Genomic DNA, 16,274 nt, shown 5'->3' on the forward strand with positions numbered 1-16,274 from the left:
TTTGAGAGGCCAATAGTGTTTCAGGCATGATTTCTACTTCAAGCCTCAGCTGAATTGCTCTTTCCTGACACTGCCCCGCTACTTCTTCCCAAAGTTATCAAGTAAAAAGAAATGGGATATAAAGGACCATTCATATTAAAGCAGTCTGAGAAAATTCATTTCAGTTGTAACACAGAAAATACTATTGTGATACTCAGTGACCAAGGTGAGGAAAATTCATAATCTTCTAGTTCAGAACACAAAGTTCACTGAAAGTTACTAAAGAAATGTATCTGTACAGAAATGTTTTCAACATACCAATAGCAGGACCTCCTTGTTTCTTCTCCTCCAGAATAGCAGCAAGATCTCTGTGTTTCAGTTTCTGTTGTCTGCTAGCTGGCTGTTCCTGCTCTGTGCTTTTAACTTTCAAAAGCTGGTTAGCCTTCTTAATTTTTTGGCTGTACTGCCTTGCCATCATAAAAACTCTGTTCTTTGTTTTATCCATAACAGCCAAGTCATTTTCCATGCCCTCTGCAGGTGTGCTGGACAGAACACTACTGGCAGGCTCGTATGGGCTATCTACAAAAGGCATCTCACTGGAGAAGGAAGATCTGTTCAAACTCATAAAAGAGTTCTCCTTGCATGGTGTAGCGTCTTCACACCTGAGATTGGCCTCACTTATGGTGGCAGCCCTGGGCTTCACAGATTTAGGGAAAATAGGAGTTTCTGGCAGAGAGAGAGTAGACAGTGAGTACTCTGCATCTTTACTCAGTTCAGGTGTGCTACCAGCATGCAGCCTTTCCTGCATGTCATCTTTACAAACAGGAAAGGCTGCAAGGACACGGTCTCTTGTCTTTTCCTCATTTTTCTTGATGTAGTTCTCCAGGTCGTTCCAAATCTCATCTACTTCTTCTGAGAGTTTATCTGCTGCAGACTTATGCGACAGCGAGTCAGAGTTGGAGGAGCTGTCTACTAAGCTCAAATAGTCATTGTCAACGGGAACGCGATGGTAAGGACTTTCATCTTCACTGAACTGGAGACTCTCCTCAGAAACAAAATGTCGTAGATCGTCACAATATGCAAAGTCTTTTTCCGAAAAATTCCTCCTTTTAGAGGCCTTTAAGGGGTCACGTTTAAAATTCAACAGAGATGTTTCGGGAAGGAGTATGGTGTCATAGATGTTGTCTTCAACAATTCTGAGCTCATCCAAACTTGAAGTTGGTGCTTCTTTACTGAGGAGTATCTCTTCCTTACTAGCATGAATGGAGGTCCTCTTTTGATTGGCTGTTTTCTTTTTGGAAGTTGAATCTGAGCTGCTTTTGTTTTCAGCCTCATACAGAGAGTCTCTAGCTGATCTCCGGGGACCACGGCACGTCTCCTCTCTTCTTGTAAGACCCATCAGCTTTAAGTCTTCATAGCTTATATTATCATAAACATGTTCAATATCATCGATAGTCAGCTCCTCTGAAGATTCGGGATACGCGTTCCTACTGCTCCCCTCTGCTGTCTTCACTTCCCTTCGAGAACCACGCTCGCCTGTTTTATACCTGGCGCTGGCTGGACACGTGTTGCTTTCTCCAGCACTACTGGCCCGTCTAACGATTTTGTGACGAGTGGGGCCGGAAGTCTCGTTTTGTTGCGCTTGCCCCAAGTGCCAGCTGCATGGACGCCCAGAAGAACCCCTCCTTTCTCCACCAGGAGCTGAACTTGGGTTTGATGTAGACGCTGATGGTACAAACATCTGGTAATCGTCTTCATCATCTTCGTTCTCATAAGGTGGGCGCCGGCTGGGGAACAATGCCTGCCTGATCTGATGGTCCGTCCAGATGTTTCTGACAGAGGTACTTCCCCCCAGGATATTCACAATCAGAGAGTTGCTCTGGGGTGTGCTGAATAGCTGAGGAGACTGTGGCTGTCTAGCTGTGCAGGAAAATGGAAGATCAGTATTCAACTGCATCGACTCTTCATCTGAAGGGTCCTTGGAGCTCTGTGGAGATTTGAAATTTGTAGGTAACGTTAGCATATCCCCGTAATAATACAGCGATTCCCTCTTCTCACAGGACTGCCACAGCACCAGTGTGTCCTGCAGCAGGGAAGCGTGAGATGGGCTGGGCAAGTGCACTCTCTCAACAGAGAGTGAGGGAGCCAAGGTGGCAGTGCCAGACTACTTTGCCTCCTAATCCTTACCATGGCTCAGAGTTCACTCTTGGTGTTTAATAACATCTTACTTCAAATACAAGACAGTAGCTTATGTTCATGCATGAGTAATTAAAGGCAAATTTGTTTGGCAGGAGTTAGATTAAACCTTTTATGCTAGCTCTGCAGTTTCACAGTTGGATTAAGCTAATCTAACTCTGGATTTGTGCCAAAAGTTTTGTTCTTCTCCTTTTCCTTGCCTATAACCCTAGCAGAAAGGAATCTTATGCTCCCTAGCACATGCCACTGAATTTTTTTTTTTCTTTTTAGTGTAAGTTTTCATCCAGATCTAATTTACAGCAAGGCCACGTGCTCACTAACGCCAACATAAAGGATGCTTTAGATATTGCTGGCCAGAGTTTCAGGGAGAGAAGGAAAGATAACTCCTTTCATCTTCAGTTAATGCTTGTTCTAATGCTAGTTACTTGCTTTTTCCAGCCCCCAGAAAAAAGTATTTTGTCATGGATATGAATATTTTAATGATATGAACGTTGATACATGACATAAACAGAAGATGATGTATCTGTCAACCCAGAGTAATCAGATTTCTTTGACATACCTATGAGGCATAGAAAAATAGAAGTAAAAAATAATAATTGCTTACCTGCATTTCACATTTATTGAGATTGAGACTTCTTCGTTTTTCAACATTTTCAGCAGCTTGACTATTAAGCCTTTTTCTTCCTCCCTTTGATTTCTGCAGTGAGTTTTGCTGTGATTTTAAAGAAAAAAAATGGGAGAGGTAATAAAATCCACAGTTCTTTGTACAGTCTTGTTCGGAGGAATTATTAGGAGCTAGAACAGATCAGGGACCTACACTGGGAGATGAAACAGCTTATGAGTCATTAGCACTGCCACAAGAATTATTCAGAGCTTATAAAACCTGTAGAAGTATCATTGTCACATCTAGTAGTAACCACTAAGCTAATAGTATCAAATTTTTGGTGGTATTTTTGTGCTTACTTATTCTTTCGTTCTTGCTTATGTTGCAAGAGGGAGAATTACAAGACACTGCACTACACTGGTACAAGATACTATTTTGTCAAATATTTATAATGCATATAGTGTCATTTCAAAGAGGAAATGCAGTCAGCTTCAAAAAGAATTTCAATAACTGGTTTCAGATAATTCACGAAATAAATGAACCACACAAGGATATGACCTAAGTATCAACTAAACCAAATAAACTGAAAATCTATATTCTCTAATACAGACACGTTTTGAAGCTGGATTTTTAGTCTTTCAAAGGTACTGCATACATGTGGAAACATCATACTGAGTAAAAAAAACTACCATCTGTGCAGTAGTAAGAAATAAAGACTCTCATTTTCAGAAATCCTACTCAAAACTTCTCATATTCAAGCTCACACATTCGTAGCTACTGCCAGAGGCTCACCGTTCAAGAAACATCCCATTACGTGCAGCAGTGCCTGAATCTTAACTTAATATTCAAGTCTTTGCTTTGAAGGCACTGTCTCTGCATAAGGCCTAAAAAGGTATTTTCAAGGCATCATCTGAAGAAGCAAGGAAAAGCCAGTTGTGTGCAATAGGTAAAACTTTTCTGTAACAACTAGGTTGGAGGACTGCAAAGGACTAAGTAAAATTCAAGCAGTGGGAATTTCTCCCTCTGTATAGGGGCTTTTGCATCTTCTCTGTTAAAATGCAAGTGATTATTGTGTGAAGCCTGAGTAAAAATGTTTCTAAGGAAAGAAAGTTGTAAACATTTGCAACGCATTCCTGCCTGTTTTACATATAATTTTGATCCCTCTTCCATTCTCCCCAGGAAAAAAAAAATATTTACCCCCTCTTTTTCCTACCTGTTCAGACTCTTCTTCATCATCAGCATCAATCTGTTCTGTTGCAGAAGTCTGAAGAGGTTCATCATGATCACTACTGTAGGCTGGTTCAATAGACTCTTGAAAGTGGCTCTCCAGCCCACTGGGTTCCAGTGAAACCTTTTTCCTAGAATTCAGCAGGGCTTCACTTGATCCTAGTTTGGTGGCTTGAGATAATAGGGCGCCCTCAATGCCCATCCGCTAGGGGGAAAAAAAAAATCATGGAATTTTGGTCAGAAGTATATGGAGATTCTGTATTTTAGTAAGATCCTCTTACATCAGACTCAGAGGCAACATTTAACTTACAGTCAGCTGCACTGAAATGAGATTTATAAAGAAGTAAGTACAACAACCAGTACTTTTCCATATAATACTTAGAATTGAAAAAATATATGCAAAAGACCCCATTCACATCAAATCCTGAGCTTCAAGATTATGGCATGACAATGAAGTAATACCTAATGTACTCTGTTTATAACACACACACACTTCTTAAATTCCATCCTAAATAAACCCCTAAGACCTGAAATTCAAAATGAGACTTTCAAACAGCACTGGGAATTTCAATACAAATTCTTACAGTAAATGAAAAAAATAGAAATGCTCATTACAATCTGCTTAAGCTGCATGTGCTCTGTTTGGTGATATATAATTTTAGAGAGAGAGAGAGAAAGAGAGAGAGAGAGATCTATATATATATCTCAGAGTAAGATGAAATTTTCCAGTCTTATTTAATAAACGCAAAGATAATGTGATCCAAAGAATGAATACCATTTTTATACAGTGCACTTCCTTGATTCTAGTGGTATTTTTAAGTATCTTATAGCACCAGTAATTGGCTGGACTGTATCATAAACCACAACTGTCTATGGATCGGTGATTTTTTCTTTATTAAATATTCCCAAAATAGTGAGCTCTATTTCTACTTCTTTCATTCCAGTAATCTTATTTGAGATGCTAAATAACATTTTTGGGTTTGTTTTCATTCTTAAGGTCAACACAACCAAGAAGATGAAGATTCTCCAGTAAATACTGTGCTCTAAAGTCATATGAATTGGCTAAAACAAGGAATTTAAGAAACGGCTTACCTTCTGCATATCTGGGCTTACATCTGCAAACAGAAACACATCAATGAATAATCAAACTGGTGTCAGTCAATGCTACCCCAATTATGAATTCCCCAAAGGGGGTTGAATGCAGTAGCAACTAAGCAAACAGACTATATAGGATTTCTGATAAAACAGAGGCAGCATGAGCTTTACCAGAGTTCCACTTGAGGCTCTGATTTTGCAGCACTGCTGTGATTTGAGGGACCATTCGCAATCACCAAGATTTGGTGTGTTCAGGTCCTATGATGTTAACAAGACCAATCCCCAAGTGTGGAAAAGCAGACATTAGATTCAAACACAAACATTTTGGGGTTTTTTCCCCCCCAAAACTCCTCTTCCTCCCCCTGATGTATTTAGGGACAGTTACAAGAGAAAATATTCTATTTTCAGTTGTTCTACAAAGTACAAAAGTACCAGGTCAGTAAACAGTACACAAAGTATCTTACCATTTGATTTCAAAACTTTATGGACTCTAGATGAGGGTTCTGAAAAAGACAACAACATTTTTACCCACTGTAGCATTCGAAAGGAAGCTGCAGGCATCCTGGACAACTTTTTGTAACATGTATATAAAAATTTAAGCTTCTGAGCCCATGCAGTGAAGCCAGACTTTAATTTCTTTATTGCAAAATGTCCTCACAAAGATGATTTATTGAAGTGTCAAATCTATAGCTGTTACCAAAGAATGTATTTGTTTCTTAAAGCAATGGCAGCTGCCCTCCATTTATCAAGGCACACATAAATTTTTATCCATGCTAAGATTCCTGCTTTCAAAAGACGTGGTCGCCTTGGTTATTGCTCTACAGTGTTAGACATTTTCTGTTAGAAATATGCATAAGGTACCAAAGTCTTAGATGCACTTAGAAAGTGTAAGTAGCTGAAGATTACATAGGAGGCCCTGTGATCAGTATTTTGTATTTTTCCTTTTACAGAAAGAGCAGCACCAATGCAACAAAGGTGTGCAAACACCTCAGAAACAAAGAACATACCTCAAACATAATTAGAACTTGACTGCTTTTCAGACACAAATGCTGCTGTATGTTAAAGCATTGCATCAGTATTCTCATGAGCCTTGTTTAAGTCATTCCCAATTATACAATGTTACACACCAAGTTGGAAAGATCTTTAGAGACAAAGAGGGGAACACAGGGACTGCAGTATGAAGTCACCCAACTACGAAGATATCGGTAGTGTCTTTGAGAGTAATTATAGATACATGTTTGAGCTAGGAGGGCAAAGAAAGCCCAAAGTCAGGAAAACCATCTCTCAAATCTCTATTATCCATAAGGCAAACATCACACTAAGTACAGATAGTAATTATGTTTTGAAATAGTAAGCCTATCATAATCAGGATGGAACCACTTCAGAGACAATAATAACTGCAGTAAGGGAGGATGCCAGATTTAAATAATGTGACTTGCTTTCCTGCATATGCACTTTAATCTATTACAGAGTACCAGCTGTTCTTTATACATCCACCATTACAAATGTATATTCCTTAAATTAAATGCAAACAGCAGATTAAAAAAAAAAAAAATACAAAACCAACAAATGGTTAATAAGATACTTCATCCACATTGGAGAGATACTGTGCCGTTTTACATCTGCCCGGAGTACAGACTGAAAACCAATTCCATGTGCCTAGCCTAATCCACCCCTAAAACAACCCTGCTTGTTTTTTTCCTTTTGTCATCTAGGGCATAAATGAGTTTATTCACCTGATTTTCTTCTCACTCTGTGAGGAGTGCCTTCTTTAGGCTGGTATGATGATTTCATTTCTCCCTCAGGACTGTAGTGGAAGCCTGGGTGATCTGTGGAACAAGCAGAGGCACAGGATGGCACGTCACACACCTTGGCAGCTCTCTCCGGAGGCAGTGCCATCATCCCTTTATGCCTAATACCGCTGCATCTCATCAGAGCCTGAAGCTAACACAAGCAAGACGTGCTGTTGTAGGGTAGATGTTAACCAGGCTGTCATGGGAATGCTTTACCCTTGTAGCTGTGCCTGAGGACCAGCCTAGGAACATTTATCCACTACCATCATGTTTGTTTGCCAGTGTCTCAATCGGAGCCTTCCCAACGAACTCTACAGGATTTGCATCTAATTTTGCCTTTTCCAGCAGGGTCATAATTCAAGGAACATAAGCCTGGCATTATTCCATCTCAGATGACATCAAGAGCTAAAGCCCAAATTTTGAAGATAGTTTCATTAATTTTTTAAACAAACATGAAAAAGAACCAACTTACGTATGGCATCCATTTCGAGAATTGCCTGCTTGGCCTGGAAGAGAAAAAGTAACAAATGAAGAAGTTAGAACTGTTAGTAGCAGGGCAAGTTGTGTTGCATATTACAGACAGCAATGAGCTTATATGCAAATAACAGCAAATTTAATTTGGGAACTAATAAATATGGTTAGCAGCATTATTATTTTTTTTTTTCATTTGTACTTTTTGTTTTTCTCTGTATAATGGACATGTTACATATGGGGAGGAAAATGTTGGTGGCAGGAACTCACCAGAGCTTATCTCCAGGTCTGCACACAAAACCTGTTGTTCACTGCACCCATAATCTTTGTCTTACGTGCCCACCTCTGCACAGGCAGAGCAAGGAGAGGAAGAGTGTGTGCCAAAAAAAAAAATCATAATTTGGTTTAAGTAAGACTGATGCAGGATAAAGAGCATCTCCCGATTGCTTAAAATTTGTCCCGTTTTTTTTAACAGGGAAAAAAAAAAAAAATCCAGATGTTTTAGGAAGCATATCAGCCACTAAGTAAGAAAATAATCTAAAATGAAATAGCCTAAAATGCTTGCCCTTATGCAGGTGCAGTTTGGTAATTTTCCACCAGGCGTCACCTGTGGACTACTATTACATTCTCCAGAAGCTGGGCAGACAGAAGCCTCACAACAAGCAATTACTGGTTCAACAGAAAAAAAAAAAAAAAAATTAAAATGTGCAGATAACCTCAAAGATTTATTTCACTAGACTTTTCCTTTCTTAAGTGAAATTATTTATCTGAGAAGAAAATATTTTTGGTTTCTCATTTTTTTTCCACAGATAAAATAAAAATTGAAAAAGAAGAAAAAAAAATTATACAAAGGCTGAGATCATGCTGTAAATTCTTTTTTAACAACCTAATAAACTGCAATGACTATTTATGGTGTAAGTATGGATACTAGCATAAACATATCTTCAATAGACTTTGTCAACAAAAAGAGAAGAGGAGAATTAGCAATAGGACCTGCTAAGGCTTTTTTCTCCCGTAAGTCTCTTTTTATTACGCTGTTGAAAATGCGTGTTAGTACAGTACGGTGCATGTCAGTCACAGGTAACATTTTTTAGCCATTACAGCATAAAACTGAATGAAAAAACAGTCAGGGAAACTGAAAAAACGAGAGTAAACTCAGTGTGAAAAAAAAAAATCCTGTTTCCACACGAGTCAGTGTCTGCTGTGTCTTGGCAAGAGCTAACACGGCTTAACCCCCTTTGAGAGGTACTGTGTATTACACTGGGAGGCACCACCTGAAGTTCTAAGACTGGGTTTCATAAACAAGAGGATGAGATTTCCTCATTCCAAGATAATATAGCTATGAATATTATATCAGTGCCTTATTTTTCCTGGCACAAAGCTTGCTAGCTATGCCACCAAAAAGGGACAGATGTCCCAGCTAAGGGTGCTGGGTTGAGGATGGGTATGTGTCGTTGCAGTGAAGTGTGTGCTACCAACAGCTTCACTGCTACGATACCCAACCAAGACTGATTACAATTAAAAATAGTATTGCAAACAGTGCATCCTGGTGCTCTGCAGACAGGCAGCATCAAGTTAAGATGTGCTCCTGGAGTCAGGCTTTCTTGGCAGACAAATGCTGCTAACCCAGTTAAATTCTCCTATTCCCATACCAAGCCCTGCAGATAATTATAGTGGAACTTTCCCATTAATTCTGAGGAACTTTTAAAGATATAAGGAAACAACACATTAATTAACATCCGGGAGCCTCAACTCTCTGTATATTGTATGCATCTTGCAGCTAACAAGTTTTAAGTTAGTACCCATATAAGGAAGTGTCTTGTGATTTTGTTTGGGGTTTCTTGTTTGTTTGTTTGTTTGGTTAGTTTTTGGTTTTGCTTTTTTCTTTTTTTTTTTTTACCTTGGCAGGAATTTTAGCAGGATGATTTTCTAAAATTAACCTCTTCAAGTGAAGAATCCAAAGGCGCTTGTCTTGCTGTGACTTTGCCTGATAAAAAAATGAGCACCATGAGAAAACTGCATTCCTGCACTATGCAGGGTCATAAACACCATGAGCCAGGTTACCCAGTGGGTTTCTGTCATACCTGAACAGTATGTTGCATCTTAGGATTTTTGTAGTGGAAGACACTAAAGCTAAGCGGTTCCTTTGGTATTACTTCAACAAGCATCAGGTTTCCACACTGCAATGAAGAAAGGAAACAATGTGAATCACAGAGGAGTTTTAGGGAGACCTGTAGACAGCACATTACCACCTGCTCTCTGACATACCAGTATGTGAGCTTTGTAGGCGAACATTTCATCTCTCTTTTTTGTAATTAGCAGCATCTTGTCAAAGAGGAACAACGTGCGCTCATTTTTGGCTCGCTGAATGCGGAACGTTCCTTCTAACACCAGCTCCCCGTAACTCGTGAGGTCTGGCCCTTTCCAGTTAGTGAGCAAACTCTGTATCTCCTGCAACAGATCAAAGAACAGGCAAAATAAATTTCAGAGACCTTCCTGAAACAAAAGACCCAAATGATCTGCTGAGGCCATTCCCACTCTCCTATATAATGTTTAGTATCCAAGAGTGGAAAGTCACCATACACCAATCCTGAGGTTGGTAGGTTATGTGTAACACTGCAGCCAGGTGCTTAGAGGCTCAGTGCAAAGTCCACAGTAAAACATGCCCTGAGTCCCAGTTACTGCCTCTGCATGGACCCAGAAAAGAGCCCCGAACTCCCTGGGACAGCCTGTAATGAAAGAGCACAACCCCTGCTCCCCTTGCTTCCAGAGACAGAAAATCTTCTGTAAGTCAGTCATCCGTCTCTGTCATACTCTCCTCTGTATCCCAACCAATTTCCCTCTCACCCTAGTTATCCTCCTGAAGGTGTGTGGCCTCCCACCGAATGAATTTTAATGCCATGTCCTACAGGCCCATCACAAAAAAAACTTCAGTAAGGTGTTTGGATTGAAGAGTTGATTCCCAGAAGAGTAAAGGACCACAAGTGATTCAGTCAACTGAACATCTGAATATTTGCTTGTATGTTAATGATTTGTGTAGATACCACAGATATTTTTCACCTTATTTATTACTTAAGGGAAAAAAAAAAAAAAAAAAAGTTGTAGAAACATCTAAGAACATCTTCACAAGACTGTGTCACTTAGCCATGGCTATTCTGTTTTCTTAAACTCTTTGTGTTTTCTGTCAGTGGCAATGACACAGGACTTAAGCATGAGATATCAAATTCTAAAAGCAGGCTAAACTTCTAACTAGGGAACTCTTTAAAAACATCCATCAGACTTTAAACCTGGCAGCATTAGCAAAGCAGGGACAGTCTGCCTCATCCTCGGCAACTGGCCAGTCTAGGACATTAGAGTTTAACAGAGCTTTCAGCTAGAAAACATCCCAGTCCATTTGAAGCACCAATGCAGGCCAAAACATTCACAGGAATAAAACCCCAAAGCAGCCCGCTTTAGACTATACAAACAATTGTTAAAAAAAAAAAAAAAAAAAAAAAAAAAATTAAAAATTTGCATTTTATCAGATCTCTCCAGGAACTTGTTAATAAGTCAGGATACAGCACAGGGATTGAGTCCACCACTGTTGAGGGACACTTTGTGCAGGAACTGCTGCTGCAGTACTTGCAGACCACATTGCAGTGTGAGAGCCCACAGAAAGCCTATCCCTATGGCTGGAGAAATGGGGTTTACTTTTTTAACGGGAACTATCAATATAAACATTTTCCACAACCCCATATATTTGCCAGCTGAGCTCAATAAATGAAAAAAAAAGCTTTTTTTTTTCTCCCAAAAGCATTTAACCTCTATTTATTGCTGAATATAATTACTCAGATTTATAGCAGACTGTTGTTAAAAGTCATTAGCATGCATTTCCAGCAACGTGGCAAAGGTTACCCTGCTGCAGGCAAAACATTGTCAAATTTTCCTTGCACATAAACAACAGCAACACAAAAAATAAACAACCATTAAAAAACCCCAAACAGAAAAAATACCAAAGCAGAAAAAAACACAAAAAGGGTGAATAAATTTAATATATCTTTAAAAAAAATGGGCAAAGAATTACATTATATGGAATTCTGAAATGGGATAAGCTTATTACTCCCTTTTATAAACTAAAAAATCCCCCAAATTTTCTTGAAGTGATATAAATATTGAAAATGTAACATAAAAGTGTAATTTGCTGGGAACATGGAAAGAGAGCAAATATTCTACAACAGAGCTTGCTCTTGATGCCAAAAATTACTCAGGGTGTAGCTTTTGTTTCTTCTCCCCAAAAAATCTTCATTTGAGGCGAAGTTAGAGTTTTTCCGAGTATCATGTTTCTAGGTTTATGCTTTTCACAAAGCAACTGATAATGAGTTCTCTAAAACCCAAGAGGAAGGTACTTAAACAAGAATCAGCAAAAGAAATGCCTCAAAACAAAATTAATCAGCACAAAGGGAAGAAATCGGAAACCACAGGATTTCTGAACAAAGCCATGCCCCAGGGTTGCACAGCAGTGCTGTACAATTGAGGGAAAGGAAGAAAGAAGAGTTATCTTAAGTTCCCTATTACAGCAAAATAAATGCTTTACAGGATGCTGCTTGTAGGTTAGAGATGTCTGAGATTTTCCTGCAGCAGTTATGACCATGGTTTCCAAGATCAAACAGCCACAGGCATGCTCAACAGGAGTCTAAATTATGACTGACAAAGATTAAAAGAAAAGATAAACTCAAAAATGTTAATTGCATATATATTGACAAAATCAGCTCACAAACACCCATAAAATCTCTCTGGGAACTCACCTGGAGCCTGATGGCATGTTCATGTTTCCTCTTCATGTCATTTATATGCCATGCCACTCTCTGCATGGTATCTATGGCATCCAGCACCACATCATAGCCCTCCGTGTCCTTGTCAAGGTGGTTTTCTATTTCCTAAGACAGAGGGGAAAAAAACCAGAGTCCCCTTATTCCTAAGTGAACTTTCCCAGTCGAATGCAATACTGTGTTTTTATCTGTGCATCGCAATCACTCGAAGGCAACGTTCCTGCCTTTGTTACTGCATGTTGCTATCAATTTGATTAACACAAGATGACGAAGAAAGTCAACTGGCCCTTGGGGTCAGTTTAGCAGCAAGTACACTCGAAGCAGCCAGTGTGAACGGAGAGGCACAGAAAGAGAGCGCAGCACACTGACAGGAGATTTTTCAGACAGCATTTAATGGCTTTCCTACAACACAGAACATTTCTACACACTTACAAAACCCTGATGGAATTACACTAGGCATTGCTTTACAGCTGGAGAGCAGAAAAGCACCAGGCATTTAAAATAAGGATCAGTGTCTTTACACTTCACTAGAACATGACTCTCTAATAGGAAACATATGTGGAAAATGTTAACAATAAAGCATGAGTTTCCGAAACTTGCTTAATTCAATTCACTGAATGTGGAAAGAGTTCCCACTTCCTCCATCATTCCTCTCCACAAAATTTTTAGCAGTCAGGGTGTTTATATGTATTTAGTCCTTCTTTCAACCACCCCCAGCATTGCAACATGTGGAAAAACACTGTTCTTCATTGGAACAATAAATTTGTGTACAAAATGTTTAATCATGGTGAGTTTTCCAAACAACTTCAGAATTACAGACCAGTTTTCAATAAAAATGCTAATTATTTGGATGCAAAGACTGATGTAATGTGTCTAAAATAATTACCATAAATTCCCCACTCCAAATAGATGCATATGGTGTGAAGTGACAAAGACAGAAAGTCTCCACATGTTGAAACCAAATACCCGCAAAAGGAAGAGCATTTAAGGAAAACCAGAACCTCTCTAAGCACCAAGCCTTGTACCAGAGGCAGGAACTCCAACGTGCAGCAGCCCTAAACTAAATACATTTCTTACGTGCAGAAGCAGGTGGTACTTGAGGATGCGTTGGACAGGTTTCAAGAGGTAAGAGCCCAGGGGCAGAGAATGCTGCAGCGCTTCTTGCCGCTCTCTGAAGAACTTGGCCAGTGCCTTGTTCCTCATGCACTCCGTCAGCACAGCCACAGACCTGAAAGCATCAATACACGGCTTTAAGACACTCTGTTTCCATAAGTCTGTAGGTAAAGAATGGCTTCCTCTTTAGCTTGTAAAAAGGGGCAGCAGGTTCCCATTCTAATAACGGCGATTTCTGTTGTTCCGTTTGGCTTTTTTAAAATTTATCTTGTGCATTCAGCTATGTTCTCCCTTGACATGCAACCAGTCTCTCTTACTGGGAATTACATAAGCAGCATTGCAGAAAAAGACTATAATTTTCTAAAGAAGAGTAATGCAATGAACCATGAGAATAGACTAAACAAAACTTCAGACAAGCATTCTTAAAAATTTGTTGTATTTTTTTTTCTTTTTTACATAAAAGGTAATTTCCCTCCAATTTAGGAAGGGGAAATTTCTGACATTTCTTTCTTCTGTAGAGTGTAACTTGCTTTACACAAACAGGCCAAGGGACAAAGGAAGAAAAGGAACCCATAATTCCTACCTTGGGTAGTTGGTGCAGTACTGCGTATATATGTGGAAATCTTCACTCTGCACAGGGAAGAAAAGTTTGCATACATTTGAGATTTTACCAAACTAGCAGCTAACATGTGCAAGATAAAGATGACATCAAGACAACACCTCAGTTCCTGATCAATGAGTTCTCTATGTTCACTGTGATAGTCCTAACACAACCAGAATTTAATCTTTTGGGGGGGGGGGCGGGGGGGTGATTTTTCCTTTACTTGAAAGAAAAACCAAGAAAACCTACACAGAGACAAAACAAGAGACTTTGCAACAAAACTTCCCAGGTACCCTATGAAAATCTGTGCATCTCAAAAAACCCCCAAAAACCAAAAACCTGACCAAAACACCATCACTACACATACGTCCTTCAAACAGCTGGCTGTACTTATCTAGTATTTTTGTGTGCTGAAGCACATCCATACCATAGAATCGTAGAATATCCTGACTTGGAAGGGACCCACAACCAGCTCCTGGCCCTGCACAGCCCCAATAATCACACCATGTACCCGGTATATTTACTGAGAGAAGTAAGTTTTGCAGGTTATGTTTGGTGTGCCATTTTCAAGCAATTATAAATACTTTCACATGTGAGCACAGTCTAAGTGTGAAATTAGAAGCCACAAAAGCGATTTTTTTAAGAAGTAAATTATGTGAAAGCAGACAGCTATTACCCCAACAAGTTGCAACTAGACCTGGGTGGGTTTCCACACTTGCCTGTCACACTGAAATTACTCAAACTTAATGCTGATAAGCTTCTCAGAGCTGAAGTCTGAGTTTCATTTCTTTCTTCCCTGGCTCAAGATTTTTTCTTAATAATCATCATTTAATTCTATGCAAGAACACATTTCCAAACACATTCCCACGTGCTCTAAGTCCACATCTGCCTACGAACAAACAAGACACAATTTCTGCAGCTTACTGGAGTCCTAAAGGCAAAGAAAGCACTTCAGAATGGCAAAGCGCTCCCCATATCAATCACATTTTCTTTCATAAGCCCTAGACAGATAAAACACCATCCTCCAGCACTGAATAAGACCCCAGTTTCTACTCAAAGCATCTTCAGAATGGGCTCTGGCATTCTGCAGCACAATAGCTGTGCTCCATGAGGGGCTGTCTCCCAGGGGTCACTGCTGGTGAATGGCAAGACCAAACATCTGCATTCACAGAAGGCACAGCGCTCTGAGAAGCACCTCCCTGGGGAGAGGGCTGACACAGGCTGCGGCTCTTGTTTTTCACTGTTGGGGTTTGGTTGTTTTTCATTCAGCCATTCAGCAGAAAGAGCCATCCCCGGCAGTGCCCTTCGCCAATTCCAACAGCACTGGTCCCGTCCCCCTCTCCTGGGGGTAAAGCAGGTTGTGCCATTCATCTCTCCACTGAGCAGTGATCCATAAAGACCTTGTATAAAGTAAGATGTTACCCTGCAGGAGTACAAGTCATTGCAATTCATTTTGGTACGTCTTACTGGATTTCAGTATCCACTGTTCTGAAAAAAATAACTCAAGCAAACTTCTAATAAATGTTTCCCCAGGGGATTGTGATCCCCATTTACTCACTGGTGGGCTGTAAGCTTATTATACTGCTCTTCTCTTAGAAACCAACAAACCAACCAAAAGCAGTCTCGACAGTTGCATACTTTAGCTTCGTTTTTCACACTTGAACTAACTTTGTCATTGCAGCTACTTTTTTGTGGCAGTGTTACCTACGCTCCATGTCTGTACGCAGAGGAAGTGAGCCTGTCCACACTTGGAAACCAAACCCTCTCCACTCAAAATGGAGAATTAACAAACCTCAGAGAGCTGCAGATATTACATTGTGTGATTTTCTTTGGCAATCACACCAAACTAGCCAGCACTCACAATAAGCCAGGGTGCTTAAAAGAGGACACTAAGGTGAAATTCAGAACGGTGAAAAAATGTCATTTATTTTATTTATGCATATATTAATTCAAAGTTTTAATTTAGGGGGTTTTGGTATAAATTTTAATATATTCCCATGGCTATGATAACAGAATAATACAATTTATAGAACTACTTCATAAGCAGAGTGAAGAACATTTTGAGCCAATTTATTTTTATGCTTTTATTCTGCTCATATCACATGATTTTTGTTTGCTTTTCAAACAAAAAGGAAAAGAATATCTGTTGTGAAATTTTAACCAATGAAAGTACTATCTGTAAAACAAACAAGGCCAAACACTTCAGGGTTACAGAGTAGGCTGTGTGCACATTCCCCTCAAAATCAAAAGCATGTCTGAAATCCCCAGGAGCCTTTTCACACTCTCACTCTTTGGTTTGGGTTTTGGTTTAGGTTTTTTTTTACACAAGGTCAGAACTACTTTTAATGGGATTTTTCTTTTTTTTTTTTTTTTTTTTTTTTGTTTTA

General features: G+C 39.5%; 1 protein-coding gene across 8 annotated transcripts in view; it reads right to left on the reverse strand.

The window, feature by feature from the left end:
* The window catches only part of PLEKHG1 (pleckstrin homology and RhoGEF domain containing G1), a 186,572-nt gene that overhangs the window by 3,880 nt on the left and 166,418 nt on the right, over positions 1 to 16,274 (reverse strand). For all 8 annotated transcript variants that reach the window (XM_040059293.2, XM_058419833.1, XM_040059296.2 and 5 more), the window contains 13 exons: positions 13,870 to 13,916; positions 13,251 to 13,401; positions 12,150 to 12,281; positions 9,634 to 9,816; positions 9,450 to 9,545; positions 9,266 to 9,352; positions 7,367 to 7,400; positions 6,838 to 6,930; positions 5,566 to 5,604; positions 5,099 to 5,121; positions 3,993 to 4,211; positions 2,780 to 2,887; positions 298 to 1,966 (listed from right to left, as the gene is read on the reverse strand). In XM_040059293.2, coding sequence (XP_039915227.1) covers positions 298 to 1,966; positions 2,780 to 2,887; positions 3,993 to 4,211; positions 5,099 to 5,121; positions 5,566 to 5,604; positions 6,838 to 6,930; positions 7,367 to 7,400; positions 9,266 to 9,352; positions 9,450 to 9,545; positions 9,634 to 9,816; positions 12,150 to 12,281; positions 13,251 to 13,401; positions 13,870 to 13,916 — 2,881 coding nt within the window. The remainder of the gene's footprint in view (positions 1 to 297; positions 1,967 to 2,779; positions 2,888 to 3,992; positions 4,212 to 5,098; positions 5,122 to 5,565; positions 5,605 to 6,837; positions 6,931 to 7,366; positions 7,401 to 9,265; positions 9,353 to 9,449; positions 9,546 to 9,633; positions 9,817 to 12,149; positions 12,282 to 13,250; positions 13,402 to 13,869; positions 13,917 to 16,274) is intronic.

This window comes from Hirundo rustica, chromosome 3, assembly GCF_015227805.2.
Source record: "Hirundo rustica isolate bHirRus1 chromosome 3, bHirRus1.pri.v3, whole genome shotgun sequence".
Lineage (NCBI taxonomy): Eukaryota > Metazoa > Chordata > Aves > Passeriformes > Hirundinidae > Hirundo > Hirundo rustica.